The sequence below is a fragment of the Orcinus orca genome, chromosome 1 (assembly GCF_937001465.1).
Source record: "Orcinus orca chromosome 1, mOrcOrc1.1, whole genome shotgun sequence".
In the NCBI taxonomy this organism is placed as follows: domain Eukaryota; kingdom Metazoa; phylum Chordata; class Mammalia; order Artiodactyla; family Delphinidae; genus Orcinus; species Orcinus orca.
In genome coordinates, this window is record NC_064559.1 from 96,546,302 (window position 1) to 96,562,326 (window position 16,025).

The 16,025-nt window shown below is 46.3% G+C and overlaps 1 protein-coding gene across 1 annotated transcript in view; it reads right to left on the reverse strand.

Annotated features, from left to right (window-relative positions):
* Positions 1–16,025, reverse strand: part of ATP1A4 (ATPase Na+/K+ transporting subunit alpha 4) — a 29,784-nt gene continuing 13,759 nt past the window's right edge. Inside the window, 13 exon segments of the mRNA XM_004284448.2 lie at positions 1–29; positions 313–404; positions 3,002–3,105; positions 3,199–3,324; positions 6,110–6,255; positions 7,520–7,643; positions 7,800–7,954; positions 9,737–9,821; positions 9,823–9,909; positions 10,230–10,380; positions 10,778–10,914; positions 14,835–15,007; positions 15,153–15,342. Coding sequence (XP_004284496.1) covers positions 1–29; positions 313–404; positions 3,002–3,105; positions 3,199–3,324; positions 6,110–6,255; positions 7,520–7,643; positions 7,800–7,954; positions 9,737–9,821; positions 9,823–9,909; positions 10,230–10,380; positions 10,778–10,914; positions 14,835–15,007; positions 15,153–15,342 — 1,599 coding nt within the window.

The window sequence follows — 16,025 nt, forward strand, 5'->3', positions numbered from 1 at the left end:
TTAGTAGTAGGTCTCCTTCTCCAGCCAGCCTGTGGAAGAGAAGAGACCAGAGTGAACTGGGGAAGGCCTCAAGGGGAGACAAACAGAAGGGTGAGCCAGGACAAGGTGGGAGGCTTGACGGTGGAAGGCAGGGCCCTGAGGGTTGGAAGGAGCCACGTGCTGGGGTCAAGGACTAGAGGGCAGGGTCCAGGCACAGCACAGGCTGGGCAGTGAGCTGGGGAGAAGGGCAGTGGGCCTAGAGGAACCAGGGGGAGTGGGGCAGCTGCTCAGGACGCTGGCAGACTCTCAGGCCAGGGTGCAGGGGAGCCTCACGGCCAGGGTGACGATAGATGATGAGTTTTCTGATTTCATCATAGACAAAGATGAGGACGCTGTAGGGAGTGGCACAGAGCCACCAGGTTATCCTGAAGAGAGCAAAAGCTGGTCAGCGGGGGCGGAGATAGAGGGGCCAGTGAAAGGCAGGTGCAGAGAACAGTGCCTGGGAATCGAGTATTTCATTTGTTGTGTGGGAGGTTGATCCCTACCTTTGAGGAGGTCAGAGCCTGGGGAGTGAGGGCGGAGGGGCCCAAGACGGCAGCATAAAAAGCCAGTGAGAACAGAAAGGGATAAATGCCATATTAGAGGTACATGCAGTGTTCACAGAGATTGTCTACCAGCTTTTGTGGAGTCGCTGAGGGAGACTTCCTTTGCTTTCTGGGTTCTCTAGACCTTGCAGACACAAACTCCAAGCAGGATGGGTCTGAGACTAGATGTGGGGTAGATCTTGCCAGGGAATATATACACTCTTCCATATTGCAAAGATGGTGAAATCTTTTTCTTCCTGAATCTCTTCTATAGACCAGGAAGATGGACTCTGGGGAGGGGTTGAATCAGGACCACATTTGTCCCTTGGATGATAGAGAGATGGCTTAGAGCAGCATTGTCCGACAGAAATATACTGTGAGGGCTTCCCTGGTGGCTCAGTGGTTAAGAATCCACCTGCCAATGCAGGGGACACGGGTTCGAGCCCTGGTCCGGGAGGGTCCCACATGCCGCGGAGCAACTAAGCCCGTGCGCCACAACTACTGAGCCTGCGCTCTAGAGCCCGCGTGCCACAACTACTGAGCCCACGTGCCACAACTGCTGAAGCCTGCGTGCCTAGAGCCTGTGCTCCGCAACAAGAGAAGCCACCGCAATGAGAAGCCCAGGCACCGCAACGGAGAGTAGCCCCCGCTCACTGCAACTAGAGAAAGCCCGCGCCCAGCAACGAAGACCCAACACAGCCAAAAATAAATAAATAAAATAAATACATTTCTAAAAAAAAAAAAGAAATATACTGTGAGCCACATATGATAGTTAATATTTTCTATTAGCTACATGAAAATAAGTAAAAAGAAACAAGTGCAATTAATTTTAATGTTTTATTTAACCCCAAATATCCAAAATATTATTGCTTCAACATGTAATCAATATAAACATAATTAATGAGTTATTTTACATTCTTCTTTTTATCCCGAGTCCTCGAAATCCAGTGAGCATTTTACACTGACAGTGTATCTCAAGTCAGACACTAAATTTTCAGTGGTTAAAGGAAAATGTAGTCTAACCAAAACCATAAAGTTGTATTTAATTGAAAAATATTTGACATTGGTTTAGTTTTTAACATTCAGTTAACTAAAATGATAAATTCAGTGTCTCAGTCTCACTAGCCATATTTCAAGAGCTCAGTAGTTGCGTAAGGATGGTGGCTACCATATTGGACAGGGCAGGCCTAGGCCATGGTTCATTACACACACACACAGACACCCCTCAACCAATATAAACAGTTACACACATACAGTCATGCATTCATTCAACAACAATTATCATGTCTACTCTGTGTATGTGCTAGGTCCTGGGGAAATAAAAATGATGACATGATGGTCTTTGATCTCAAGAAGCTCAAGCAATCAGGGAAAAGAGGTTGGATAAACACACAAAATAAATAATCACAGTATTAGGTGATGAGTTTTATGGTCAAAGTATGTACAAGAGTGTTTGGGAGCACAGTTAATGCTCAACCATGTCTACTATCATATGTTGACATTAATAGCAGCAACAACTGTGCTACTATTAACAAAGTGCCCGCCGGGACCCAAATGCCAGGCTTCGTGTATTATATGCATTTCTACGTGTAATTATCAGAACAGTCTGCCAGGTGTGTGTTATCGAGACTTTGCAGTTGAAGCTGAGGCTCAGAGAGGTTACCAGCTTGTCCAAGGTCATAGAATAATACACAGTACAGCCAAAATTCAAACCTAGAATTGTCAGTATCTAAGGGCAGTGCCAATGTCTTTTATTAAACATTAATTGAGCAGCTACAGAATACAAAGCATTGTGTAAAACACTCCAAGGGACAGAAAGGTGAGCAAAGTGTGTAAACACATAGAAAATCAGTTGGAAGACTACACACTAAATTATTAATAGAGGTTACCAATGCAGGGTGGGGGAGGAGTGGGAATGAAATGGGAGTTTTGCTTTTTTCCTTATAAAAATGTTAAATGGAAAAGTTTCACAAGCATATACTAATGTAAAAAACAAAGAAACAAAAACTTGGGACTTGAACCAAACAAGGTACCAGACAGTAAGAATTTCAGTATGCTCACCCACCTATATGCACATTAAAACGGATTTGCAGAAGTACAGCAGAGTTAGCCATGCATAGATGAGGCTGTTTTATGATTACACCAGCTCCAAGCAATGTGTAGCCTGGGGCAGCTATACCACACATTATCATAGAAAAGGTACCACTCTGTTAAGCACTGGCAAATCTGCTAAGTTTGCATGTCTAGTGGGTTGCGATCACTTGGTACAGTCCCTAATTCCTTCCCAGATAGGATGTGCTGTGGGAGCACAGGCAGTTCTCTCTACATCACTGAGTGGAGCCTGCTCCCCTCTTGACTTCCCCGCTCAAACACGCCTCCTCCCATGTGCTCTCCCTGTGCCCAGAGACGCCCCGCCTTGCACCCCTCCCCTTACTCACTTGAGTGGGTACATTCGCAGGGCCACGTCCATGCCTGGAGTGTAGGACAGAAAAGCAGCCAGGAACGTCTCCTCCAGGATCCCAAATATTAGGAACTTGTTTCTGAGAGGAAATGTTTAAGGGTGTGTTGGAGGTCGGGAGGGAGAGTTAGGGGTGCAGTTCGGGGGAGTGTCGGGGCTGGTGGGTGGTGCTCATGTCATGCCCTGCAGGAAGACAGAGTTTCTGCGGGCCTTGCAGATGAGGTCAGCCCACTGCACGACCACGATGCTGGCAAAGAAGGCCGTTTGGCATGTGAACTCCAACACCTTGCGCTGTTCATAGGTCTGGGGGAGGGTGGGCAGAGGGGAGCCGTCAGTGTCAGGAGGGATTCAAATATACCTCAAAGGTCTCTTCCTTTTCCTGCCTCCCCGGACCCCAAGGCTGACATAGGTCCCCTATTTAGATTCCTGCAGCCCTTCACGTGTATCTCTGTCTTAGCACTTTCCATGTTGTAATTGTGAGTTGTTTATATGTTTGCCTTCCCTGTGTGAGAGCCCCTCAAGGGCAAGCACCTTGTCTTACTTATCTTTGTGTCTCCTCTCCCCATGCTTCGTTCAGTGAGTGGCAGGTACTATGGCTCAATAAATATTTACTAAGAAGAAGGGTGGTGTAAGAGAAGAGGGTGGACTTCAAGAGGAAAACAGGGTCAGAGGAAAAAGGTAAGGAAGATGGGGCCAGAGGGGAATCTGCATGCAGAGGGGAACGGGATACCCGAAGAGTGGTACCGGATGGGGAGGCATTCACTCATCCATTTATTCATTCTTTCATTCACATTTTACACAGAAGGAACTTAGAGTCCAGTGGGGAAGATAAATATGCTATGTCAGCACAGTAGGTAGGTTACAAGAGGGAGATCACAGAGGGCTATGGAAACACAGGAGAGGAGCATCTAAATTCGACTGGAGAAAAAGCCCATTTAAAAAGAAATAAAACAGCATGTTTATAAATAACTTGTAGGTCGAATAAAGAATTTGAAAATATGTAGGACTAAACAATAATGAGATACTACAGATAGAACCTCATGGGATGTGGTCAATGTTGTACTTGGAGGGAAATATAGAGCCCTAAACAATTAGAAAACAAAGGCTGGAAATCGATGAGCCAAGCATTGAAGTTAGAATGAGACCTGTCAGCACATTTCTGTGCATCAGATCATACCACCACTATCCCCTGCAGCCAGCTACCAAAACTGAGCCACTCCCATCATCACTTGAAAATTTTAGCTCCTGACTCACCATCACTCTAACTGCTGTGTCCTCGGATTTGGAGATTTAAATATACATGTTGATGATCCTTCCCATACCATGGTCTCACAGTCTTAATCTTCTCCTCCAACTGTATACTCTACTCCCCACCCGGCTGCTTACTTCCATGGTTAAACTCCAGACATTGTCTTTTCCAATAGCCACAATTTTTCTGTGATTTTAATTTCAAGCACCTCCTTTCTCTCTGATCACTGTCTTTATCTTTCCATCTCACCTACTCTAGTATCCCAATTCCAACACTTCTTGGACTTGGACTTAAAATCCATGGACCCAGTATGTTATATATTTGGCTATTATCTTTCTCCCCTCCCACGCTGTGCCCCTAACTAGAATATAAGCTCCATGAGAGCAGTAACTTGGCCATTTTTGTTCACTACTATATTCCAGGGACAAAATAGTACCTGGTGCATAGAAGATGCTCAACAAATACTTGCTGAATGAATGAATGAAAGAATGGTGATCAATGGAATTACTGCTAGAGGTATTTAGAAGATAAGGAGCTATCTAGCAGTATGTAGGGTACTCCCTGGGTGGGCAGCTGTATACTCGATTATCTGAAGATTACAGCAGTGGAAGAGGCAGAGACCTTGCCTTTATGGCATTTATTCCGCAGGTCAATTGTTCTCAACCCGTTTTGCAATATCTCAAGACGTCACTGATGTAATTTGACGTTAATTCAAATTAATTATCTTTAACTTATTGTAAATAAACATGTGTCAAGCTTCATCTTGGTAGCAGGGAGATGGTATCAAGATATAAAACTAACAAGGGGCTTGATCTGAGGACTGAGGAGATGTTGACAAGGTACATAGCAATGAGGACTCTAGGCATCTTTGGACCCTGGAGCAGTGTTGGTAGCTGGGAACATCGACATCTGTTGGTCTCATGAGGCTCAGATAGTGGAAGCCTACTGTGTATGAGGGGCAATGTTCCAACAGCCCCGATTTTAACATACTTTTGAGAGACCTGCAGTTAGCTTGGTTTGGAGACATCATGGTGAAGTGGGAAAGTGCCGGCCAGGAATCAGTCCAGATTTCTAGTCCAACTGTTATAGGGATTCATTGTGGGACTTTAAGCAAGTCACTAAATCTTTCCAGTAGACCATAATGTCCTCTGTAGACTGTGTGAACTCTGTGGTCCTATGATTCTAGCAAAAATTGGTGTCACATCTCCCACTGTCTTAGAAATTGGGATGGGAGTGTTCACAGATGCAAACAGGCATACTCACTAAAATTCTTAAGCAAATATTGTTGGTTGGAGGGCTTCAGTTTGGACCTTATTCATCTTGGGTGTTAGGAATGACTAATACAGAGACGCATCCTCTAAGTTTAAAAAGTTTAGAAGAATAAGGAAGAGATATACAAAGAAAATACATTTTCAGATTTAAAATCATACTCTTTGACTACCCTTGGAAAAGGAGCATAACAGGAGGAAGTGGAAGCACTCATTTCTGGGACAATGATGATTAGAACCTGGAAAACCAGAAATCAGCCCCCAAAAGTTGATTGACAAAGTAGACTTCCAGGTCCGAGGAAGCCAAAAAGACCCAGGAAGATAAGGACAGACAACAGACAGTAGGAATTAATGGAAATGAAGTCATCGTAAACAAAGAGAAGAATATTTGCTGATGCGATTGGAGATTGAGGACAAATGTTAGAAAGCTCCTGTAGGACTGGAGATGAGGACCATCTCTGTCTGCCTGGTGCCTCCATTCTCCTACTCTGCAAAAACTTGCTACACTCGCTCTTCCTCATTACTTCTTCACTCTTACTGGTCACAATCTACTACCCTACCTTTTACTCACCCACTGTTGTCCGTAGCTGTCCTCCAGGTCATTGAGGTATCGATTTTCCCAGCTGATGCGGATGCCCAGCAGATCAGTAGGTTTAAAACCATTCTCAGCCAAGATCACAAAGTAGGTGAAGAATCCTGCCAGAGCCTGGATCATCCCTGTGAGTGATAGAGTCACAGGTCAGGGGAACCTGATTCAGAGAAGGAGCTCAGAAGGCAGATCATGGAAGGGGTGCTGCCTGGGGCTTGCTTCTAGCAGGGTTGATGTGTGTCTGAGGTGTATTGCTGAAGATTCATGCCATTAATGATCTGATCCCACCATCTCTGTAGGACTTGTCTCCAAACTCTGACATTTCTTTCTAAGCTGTAATCTAGAGTCATCTTTTTATCATATAAGCTTAAAACTGGAAAGGACCTTAGAGGGGATATGTTCCCTCTCCCAGCTGAGTGAGTGCTGGACTCCACCCTGTCCCTTCTCTCTGACACCAGGACACTCATCAAGTCCTCTCATCCCCTCGCATCTCTCCCATCTGCCCCTTGCCTCTCCCTTGGTCAAAACCTCCATCCCCTCATGCCTGGACCACGGCTATGGCTGACGTTGATGTTTGCCTACTGACCACAGATCTGTGCACTGTGTAGGTACTGGTGGACATTGATTCTTACAACAATTCTGAACTATCATTTACATTTCATAAGTAGGAAAACTGAAGTACGAAAAAGACTCAGTCATTGTCTAGGGTCATACAGGTCGTGAAATTGGGATTCAAACATAGGTATGGCTCCTAAATCTGTGCTTTTTTTCTATGTGTTTCCATCTCTAGATATTAGGATTGTCTCCTCTGTCCCCATCTCTTTCCTGTACCCCTATCGTATCTAGCAACTCAAGAACAAAGACCTCTAATGGCTCTCAAATGTCTTTCAAGGCTGGCCCCGCTATAAATGCTACCTGTGTCCACAGCCTCATTTTCCACTACTTCTTTATCAGGAATAAGCGCTCCACCAAACTGGTTTATTCACTCTTCAACAATCAGGTATCCTCTGGTCCCCCACACCGGACCATCCATTTACTAGTCTAAGCCCTATCTTCCAGCACCAAGTTTAGGTCCTGTTTCCTCCATAAGGCCTCTCCAACTGTCCTCAAGATTGGTGAGTCCTCTTGCTTTGTACTCCTGCAGTATGTCCTATCTATACTCATTTGGCACTTGGAGAACAACTTGCCATCATTTTATGTACTTTTGCTCCTTTTTGACTAGGCTCTTAAGTCAAGGGCAGATCAGAGATCAATGTTTTTTTTGTGTCCCAGGGCCCAGCACAGTTTCTTGTTAAGAAAATATCTCCCTGACTTCCAAGCCAAGATTGGTCCAGTGGCCACGCCGTTGCAGCCGCTCCCCGCTCCCTTCACCCCTCATTCCTCTGGCCGCACCAATCTGTCCGTTGGCCACGCCAGTGAGACGGTCATTCACCAGCTTATCAGTCTTTGGATTCCGTGGAGCCCTCTTCACGATGTCACTTTCAGCCGACTTATAAGCCAAGGAGATAGCAGGGACCTGGAGGATGGAGGGTGGAAGTGACAGGGAACACACAGTTCAGAAGGAAACTCAGAAGTAACTCGAGCTCTGCCCCTCTCCCTGGACACAGATTTTTCCTACTCCTCAGTCTGTTTCACAGGAGTTCCACGAACTGGATCCCAGCTTAGTCCTCACCATGTCAGTGCCCAGGTCAATGCAGAGGATGGTTATGGTGCCCAGAGGCAGGGGGATACCAAGGATGATGAACAGCAGGAAGGGGGTGATCTCGGGGATGTTGCTGGTCAGGGTGTAGGCGATGGATTTCTTCAGGTTGTCAAAGATTAGGCGGCCTGGGAAGGATGGTCAACCTTCTGTGAGAAGCACAGAGAGTTCACACCTCCCACAAATCAGCTCCTGGACAGAGAGACCACTACAAAGCAGTGTCACAGTCCACGAAAGGGTCCAAAGGTCTTAGGCCTTGGCAGCCCCAGTTTTGTTTCTAAATTGTGTGACTAGTAACTAGAGCCATGATTTATTAACGAGCCATATCTGTATACTCTTTGTTCTTGGGTTCAACATGGCTACTATCATCTGATCTCTGAAAATTAAGCAGGGTGGGGCCTGTTAATACTTAAAGATGTGTGAGAATGCCAATATAAAAGCCATTAGAAGATTAAGGCTGATTCACTGTAACAGGGATGGACCTAGAGGTTATCATACTAAGTGAAGTAAGTCAGACAGAGAAGGACAAATATCATATGATATTGCTTATATGTGGAATCTAAAATATGACACAAATAAACTTGTTTACAAAACAGAAACAGACTCACAGACATAGAAAACAAATTTAGGGTTACCAAAGGGGAAAAGGGGGAGGCAGGGAAGAGATAAATTAGGAGTTTGGAATTAGCAGATACAAACTACTGTATGTAAAATAGATAAACAACAAGGTCCTACTGTAGAGCAAAGAAAACTATATTCAATATCTTGTAATATACTATAATGTGAAAAGAATATGAAAAAGAATATAAATGTATATATATGTGCATACATATATATGTATGTATCTATCTGTATCTGAATCACTTTGTTATACACCAGAAACCAACACAACATTGTAAATCAACTATACTTCAATTTAAATAAAAGTCCAAAGTGGAAAGAGCTTGGGCTTGGGTTCCAATTCCATTTTCTGCCATAACTAGCTTGTGATCTTGGGCACCCCTCACCTTCATTCCTCCTGCCTTGCAAGATGGCTTGAGTCCTTCCCTGACAACCTTTTCTAATATTGTCGTCCCTCCCTCCACTCCCTGCTTTACTTATTTTTTTCCATTGCACTTGTCTTCTTTTATTATACTGTTCAGTTTACTTTATTGTCTGTCTGTCTCCACTGGAAATTAAATTACACGAGGGCAGGGATGTGTGTTTTGATTCCCAATTATAGTATCCCCAGCATCAAGAATAATGCCTGGTACCTAGTCGATACTCAGAAAGTTTATTGAATTGAGTGGATATAAAATACTGAGGATCATACAAGGTCTAAATAAAATGTTAACTATTAGTATTATGTGGATTGTCATAGATTTTAATAACATAGCTCCTGGAAGAAATCAGAAATCAGGGAGCCTGGGAAGCAGAATTCTGGGGTTCTCCTGCACGCCAGTGGGTATTGTCTCTGGGAAAGAGGGGCTTAATTTAGCTCATGCAGTCAATTCATAGATCAGGCTCCAGCTGATCTTGATATGTCAACATCATTCAGACAACAGGTTGCTAGAAAGTCCTCCTGAGGTTGTGGAGTACAGAGTAGCCTCACGGTATAGCTACACCCTGAAACTTCCTGTAGACCCACTTGAGTCCCCGTGAGAGAAGAAAAACAATGCTATGCTGCATTAGAGCCCCACTATCCCTAGAAAATCTGGACTTTCCTCCAGTCTCATAAGGGCTCCAGAGAGTGAGGTGCTAAGTACCAGCTGAATCTAATTTGCAAAATTTTGACTTACAGTGATTTCTCCCAGTCTGTACAGGAGGTTGGAGGATGGGCAAAGGGAATGAGAATAATGTATACCAACTCTCACCTGAGTCTGAGCAGGTGAAAGTTGGTACCTACCAACCTGGGCACCCTGCTTCCTCACCCTCCTCCATTCCTGTGACGATGGAGGCAAAGTTGTCGTCCAGCAGGATCGTGTCAGCTGCCTGCTTAGACACATCAGAGCCAGCCAGCGATGCCCATGGCAATGCCGATGTCCGCCTTCTTCAGCGTGGGGGAGTCATTCACCCCGTCCCCTGTCACCGCCACAATGGCTCCCTGGGTGGAGCACAGAGGGAGTGAAATAATTATTGTGTCAGATTCAGGGCCCATCCCAAAGGGCAGTTTGATTCCATCATCCCTTGTTTCTTGATGTAATCATATTTGGTTTAGGCCTTTTGGCCCTTCCTTCTCCTGCACCTCCTGAGATAGCAAAACTCACAGGGAGCCCCCAAATGGATGCCTGTCTCAGGGGTTCACGATGGGATGCTCTCTGGAGCCTCCTCTAGCCCAGCCCACACATTCCTATGCTTGGTTTGGGGCTGGGCTGTGCCACGTGATTCCCTCCAGATTCTCCCAGCCTCCTTGGTCTCCCTTACCAGCCTCTGACATCCCTCTACAATGAAGAGCTTCTGCTGGGGGGAGGTCCGAGCAAACACGATCTCAGTGTGGTTTTGGAGGATCTCCTCAAGCTGCTCTGAGTTCATATTTTTTAGTTCTGAGCCATGCACCACAATGGCTTTGACATCCCTGAGGGAGAGGAATTTCAAAAGGCTAGTTCAGAGTGTTGAGAATTCCCCAGGTGTCCTGGTGCCCTCTAAGCCATCTTTGCTATAACCTCCTTGTCTCTCCTTTCAACCCCATCTCCTCACTTGTCCCCAGCCACGCACTGTCCCCAGATTGGCACATTGCATTCCTTCCCTCCTCTCCCACCTCCTCCTCCCTCTTCTCTACCTCCTTCTTTGTCCCATCTTCATCGGAAAACCCTGACATAGCTGCTTGGTCATTTTCCTATTACGTTTTACTTTGCAGTAAGTAAACTCTGTACATCCTACCTATAGAAAGAACCTCTGAAAATGTTAGTGGGTGGGGCAGGCTAAGGATGGAGGGAAAAAATGGCAGATCTGCGTTCTTTCAGGGATCTCACCTGACATTGACCTGGCTGACAGGGACCTTGAGCCGGGCAGCAATGTCCTCTGCTGTCTCGGTGCCTTCTGAGATGATGCCCACACCCTTGGCAATGGCCTTGGCTGTAATGGGATGATCCCCTGTTACCATAATCGCCTGGGATGGAAGGGGAAGGAAAAGGAGCAGAATCATGTTCAGGGAGGTCCTGGCTCCTTCACCTCTCTCTCTAAGAACTAACAGATCACTGCTATCATTCCACAGGGGTTTAAGTAGCTCATTCCCAAGAACTTGTGCTGTCAATCAAAACTCTTGCTACGGCTGGTGGCTTCAACCCATGGGAGTGGGTCAGGGCCGTCAGACCATAAAACATAGGACAATCTGAGCTCTAGTTTTACCAAGAATAAATCAGGGATTTGGGTGTATTTAACTGAATTCAGAATTGCATTTAATTTCTCCAGAGGATAATCTGCCTCTTTAAGTTCAAAGACAGAAACACCTACCCGCAGAACAGTGGTAATAAAGGAACGTCTGGAATAATCCATCTGCCTAGCAAAATTTCATCTAGGCCCTCATTCATTTCGATCCTCAGTCTGCCTCTCTTCTTCCCACTGCCTCCTCGTGCCCCTGGATTCCACCCCTTTTCTGGATACCTGGGGCCAGCCCTAGTCCTGTCCCCTTCCTCCCCAAAGATCAGGTGCTTGTGCTCTGTGCTCTTCTAGCCTTCTGTTCTTTGAGTCCTCCTCACATCTCCCCTGCTGGAGAGAGTAGGGCCGTGCCTATGATTCCCTGTTAAGTTTCCAGCCCTAGCATAATTCCTAGCGCATCGTAATCCATCAACAAGCAATTACAGAATGAAGGGAGGATCGCTTCCTGGGAAACACTGCCCACGGTTCCCAAGTGCCCTCCCAGCACATAATTCTCAGGCTCTGGTGGGAGGGAGAAGGGAGCTATCTGACTATGACTGAACTAAGAACAGAGGTCCTGGAAAGGTCAGTCTGTTTACTTCCAGAGCGTGGAAATAAGCCTTGAAGGAGTTTTCCCATGAGCCCTCCTCATTCCACACTGGCACAGCGGGCTTGCTGGAAGGAGTGCTAACTAATCTGGGATTACCAGAGACTCAGGAAAGGTGTGCTGTGAGCAGCTATGCACACCACAGTGCCCTGGCTTGGGTGTGGGGCACTGGGGCCTCACCAAGTTCGGCCTGGGGGGGGGGGCACGAGGTAACTGGTGAGGATCTGAGAGGGAACTGCACAGAAGATTAGAAGATTCCAGAGGTGGTTCAGATTGAGCCCTCAGTGATGCCCTTCCAGGCTTACAGTGCCCTGAACGTTTCCTATTGGTTCATCAATAATGACCTGTAGGACATGTGTGGTAGCTAGCCCAGCTTGACCACTCAGATGGGCCGATCTGCAGTAGTTTCTGGAAGTATCACCTCCATGCCAGGCCGGAGAAATAAAAACAAAGTCAGTCACCCCAAGAGTGAGTTCCTAGGACACAGTTTCACAGAACACTGAGATGCATACATACAATAGAAGCGCAGTTCTACAAAGAATGGCTCCCTTTGAAGTAAAGAGCATCTAGTGGTTTCTGGAATTTGTCAAGTACTAAACGAATTTCATTTCCAACTTCTCGGTGCTGACTGTACCTCTGGTGTTCCCACGCAGTCCTGCCAGCTGCCCTCTTGTGCCCTTGGACTCTCTTCCCCCAGATCAGACCCATCTGAGAGAAACGGTCCAGTGTTGGTGACCATTCTGTAGGCCCTCACGGCTCAGCTGCAGCTCTTAGAGGGGGCTGTGTTCATAGCAGGGGCCAAGTGTCTTCGTACTACCAAGGGCCTCAGGTGGTGGCAAATAGGATGGCATCATTTTATTTTAGATTTTTTGTTCTTGATTTTTTTTTTGGGCCATGCCAGGCAGCATGTGGGCTGTTAGTTCCCCAAACAGGGATCAAACCTGCATCCCTTGCACTGGAAGGGCAGTCTTAACCCCTGGACTGCCAGGGAAGTCCCTTATTTTAGTTTTTTAAAATTAAGTTTATTCCAAAGGTCTGAACACGTGGCTCTGAAAAATACCAGTCCCACAGTCAATTGTAAAAACTTTGCTGCCATGCAGCCGTTAACCAGCCTCTTTCAGCAGCCTCATCATATCCATTAGCTTGGCATCAACACCATTTTGGAGTTGACCTTGGAAGGGCCTCCCCTATGGGACAACCCCCTGTATAACCATTACATTTTGTCTTCCTTGAAGGATGGCCTCATGTGTACGTCTTACATTTTCTTAGAGGGAAAAAGGGTGTGATTCAAAATTCCTCACCAAGTCTGCCAAATTTCTGTCAGCTTCACGTCCAGAAGAAGTAAGAAATTAAAATGTAAACCTGTGCCCAGAACAAGGGCTGGCCCAGAAAGCACCAGGCCTCCTGCTTCAGGTGTCAGCTCCAGGCCAGCCGGAATCCTATTCAGACTGTTACCTATCACAGCTCGCTCTGCCTCAGGCCGTGACCGTGTCCTGCCCTGGCAGGCCACCTGGCTCAAATCACCTCTTTGTCTCCTGGTTGGGCCTCCCCCCACAGTAGGCACAACTGTAACTCTCCTTCTGGCTAAAGAGATCCATGAATTCCCAGGTGAGGTAAATCTTAGACTGTGTTATTATGTGCACAGCAATAACACAAAGCACAATAATAACCACAATGTTATTCCTCATGCTGGCAGCCCACCTCAAAGCTGAGAAAATGCAAATGAACCCCTTCTCCATTTATCTCCCACAGTATGTATGACGTGGTAGCTTATAGAACCACGGAGGAGTGTTAAGATATGTGGCTGTCCTATGCAGACGCGTTACAATCATGCTGTCTCCTCAGAGAACCGTACCACCCCAAACATCTTGTAGTAATTAGGGAATTCACTCAGAATAATTTCCTATATCCATCCCTTGGTTCCCACTGTAGTGACCAATCATTGTACTCAGTGCAGCCCAGGCTGCCCCGAGACAAACTGCCAACAGTCAAAGGTCAAGATGAAGCCTTCTCGAACAGATAGCATCCAGTTCTCCTTAAATACTTCTAGCCCCACTCCCTCCAACCTGCCCTCCCAGATACTCCCAGAATATCAAGTATGAGCAGGGAAGGTGACAATACCTAATCTAGGAAGATGTATAGGAGTCTTAGAATTTGAAATGTGGGATACAGAGCATCTCAGGATTAGAGGAATTTTACTGCTGCTATCCCGTGAAGTCCATAGAGGAATTCCCATCTCTGGGTTTGTTCTGCAGCTGCATTTTACTCTCAGACCACTTCAAGTGGTCCAAACCAGAAGTTTTGGTTTCTAGCTTTTACTCCTGGACGTACACCTGTTAGGGCAGCTGCTCACCCTGAGTCAGGTCCGTTGAGGGCCCCCAGCTCTCAGTTTCTCATTCTCACTAGTGTCTGTTCCAGGCCCCCAGCCCTCTTGGCCTCACCCTTTTTACAACCCATCCAGCAGTACATTTATATGACACCTTCTACCACTTTGTTACTCCTAGTGCGGCCTGCAGACCAGCAGCAATGGCATCAGCTGGGAGCGTGTTACAAATGCAGAATCTTGGGGTGTGCTAGTCCTACTGAATTAGGATTTGCATTCCAACAAAACCCCCAGGCGATTCACATGCACATTAGTTTGAGAAGCGCTGTCCTAGGGTGATGCTTCTCAAATTTGTCTGCACATCAGAATCTCTAGGAAAGTTTTAAAAAATACAGATGCCTGGGTCCCACCCTGAACGTTGCTAATTGAATGGGTCTGGAGTATGGCCAAGGCATCCGATTTTTAAAGCTCCCCTGGTGATCCCATTTTATTTTTTAATTTTATTGAAGTATAGTTGATCTACGATGTTGTGTTCGTCCCCTGGTGATTCTAATGTTCGATGCAAGGCAGGATTCTAACGACAGAGGACACTTATTATTAAGTTCTCTCTTAAGACTGCAACTCATAAGCTCAGGAGGCAGAAATCAGTTCAGTTAAACCAAGAACCTACTCTGTCTGAAGTTTTCTACTGTTGATCCAGTTTATGATAAGTGAGGGGCATCTGGAATGCTCCAGGGTTTACCTTAATCCCGGCACTCCGACACTTGCCCACGGCATCAGGCACTGCAGCTCGGGGAGGGTCAATCATGGAGATGAGCCCCACAAAACAGAGGTTATCCATGGGAAAATTGATTTCATCGGTGTTAAACTTGAATCCCTTGGAGTAAGTGTTCGGCAGACTCAAGAAGCAGAACCCTAGAGAGAGACAGAAGAAAGGACCAGTAGTCATTCCACTGTCTATGTCTCTATCCTGCTCGCCCCAACCTCCTATATTTTTCACCCCACAACTAATGACTGTTTTGATGCCACTCTTCAAAGGCTTCTCCCACAGCCCCCTCACCTAGCACGCATTCCCCAAGACCGCCCAGTTCCAAGTAGGCATTCTGGAAGGCTTCCTTCATTTCATCATCCGTTGGGTACTCCTGCCCTTTCAGAAGGTAAGTAGAGCAAAACTCCAAGATCCTCTCAGGCGCCCCCTTCATGATCGGTACGTGGGTCTGGGAGCCGTCCTCCCGAAGGTGGATGGACACCTAGGGAGAGGAGAGGAACAGGAGGAGAGAGCGAGGTTTGGGGCAAAAAAGCAAGGGTAAGGTTTTTGAGGGTAAAGCCGACAGGCAAGCTGTGTCACACCTCCATTTCCTTTGTCCCCTAAACCAGCGCAGCCCCCCTCCCTCCAGCCAAATCCGACCTTTGGTTGAGCCCACCCCTCCTCCCTTGCAGGAACCCCCAGCCTGGTATTATCTGCACAGGAATCTGTTATCTTCTCAGCCAGACTGGACGTGAAGGGCAGCCCAGGCACTCTCCCCTCCCTGCTTCCTCTCTGCCTGGGTGGCTAGAAGCAGAAGTCACGGGGCCACAGAGACAGCAGAGTAGACAGGAAAGAAAACTTAGAGTCAAACACCTGTGCCCTAGGGCCAGCAGGAATGATTCCTTAGCTGTATGACCTCAGGTCAGTCCACTTAACCTCTCCAAACCTTGGCTCCTTTGATAAAATGTAAAAGGTTCTGCGTTGCCCACCTCATTGGGTTTTTATAAAAGAAAGATAATATTTGTAAAGAATATATTGAAAAACACTGACAGTTCTTTACCATGGTTGGTTGAGCCTGAAGGACGGGATTAGGACGAATAGTAATAACAACATTTATTGAGCACTTACTATGTGCCAGCCACTGTTCCAAGTGCTTTACATGAGTTGTCATTTAATCATCTCAGC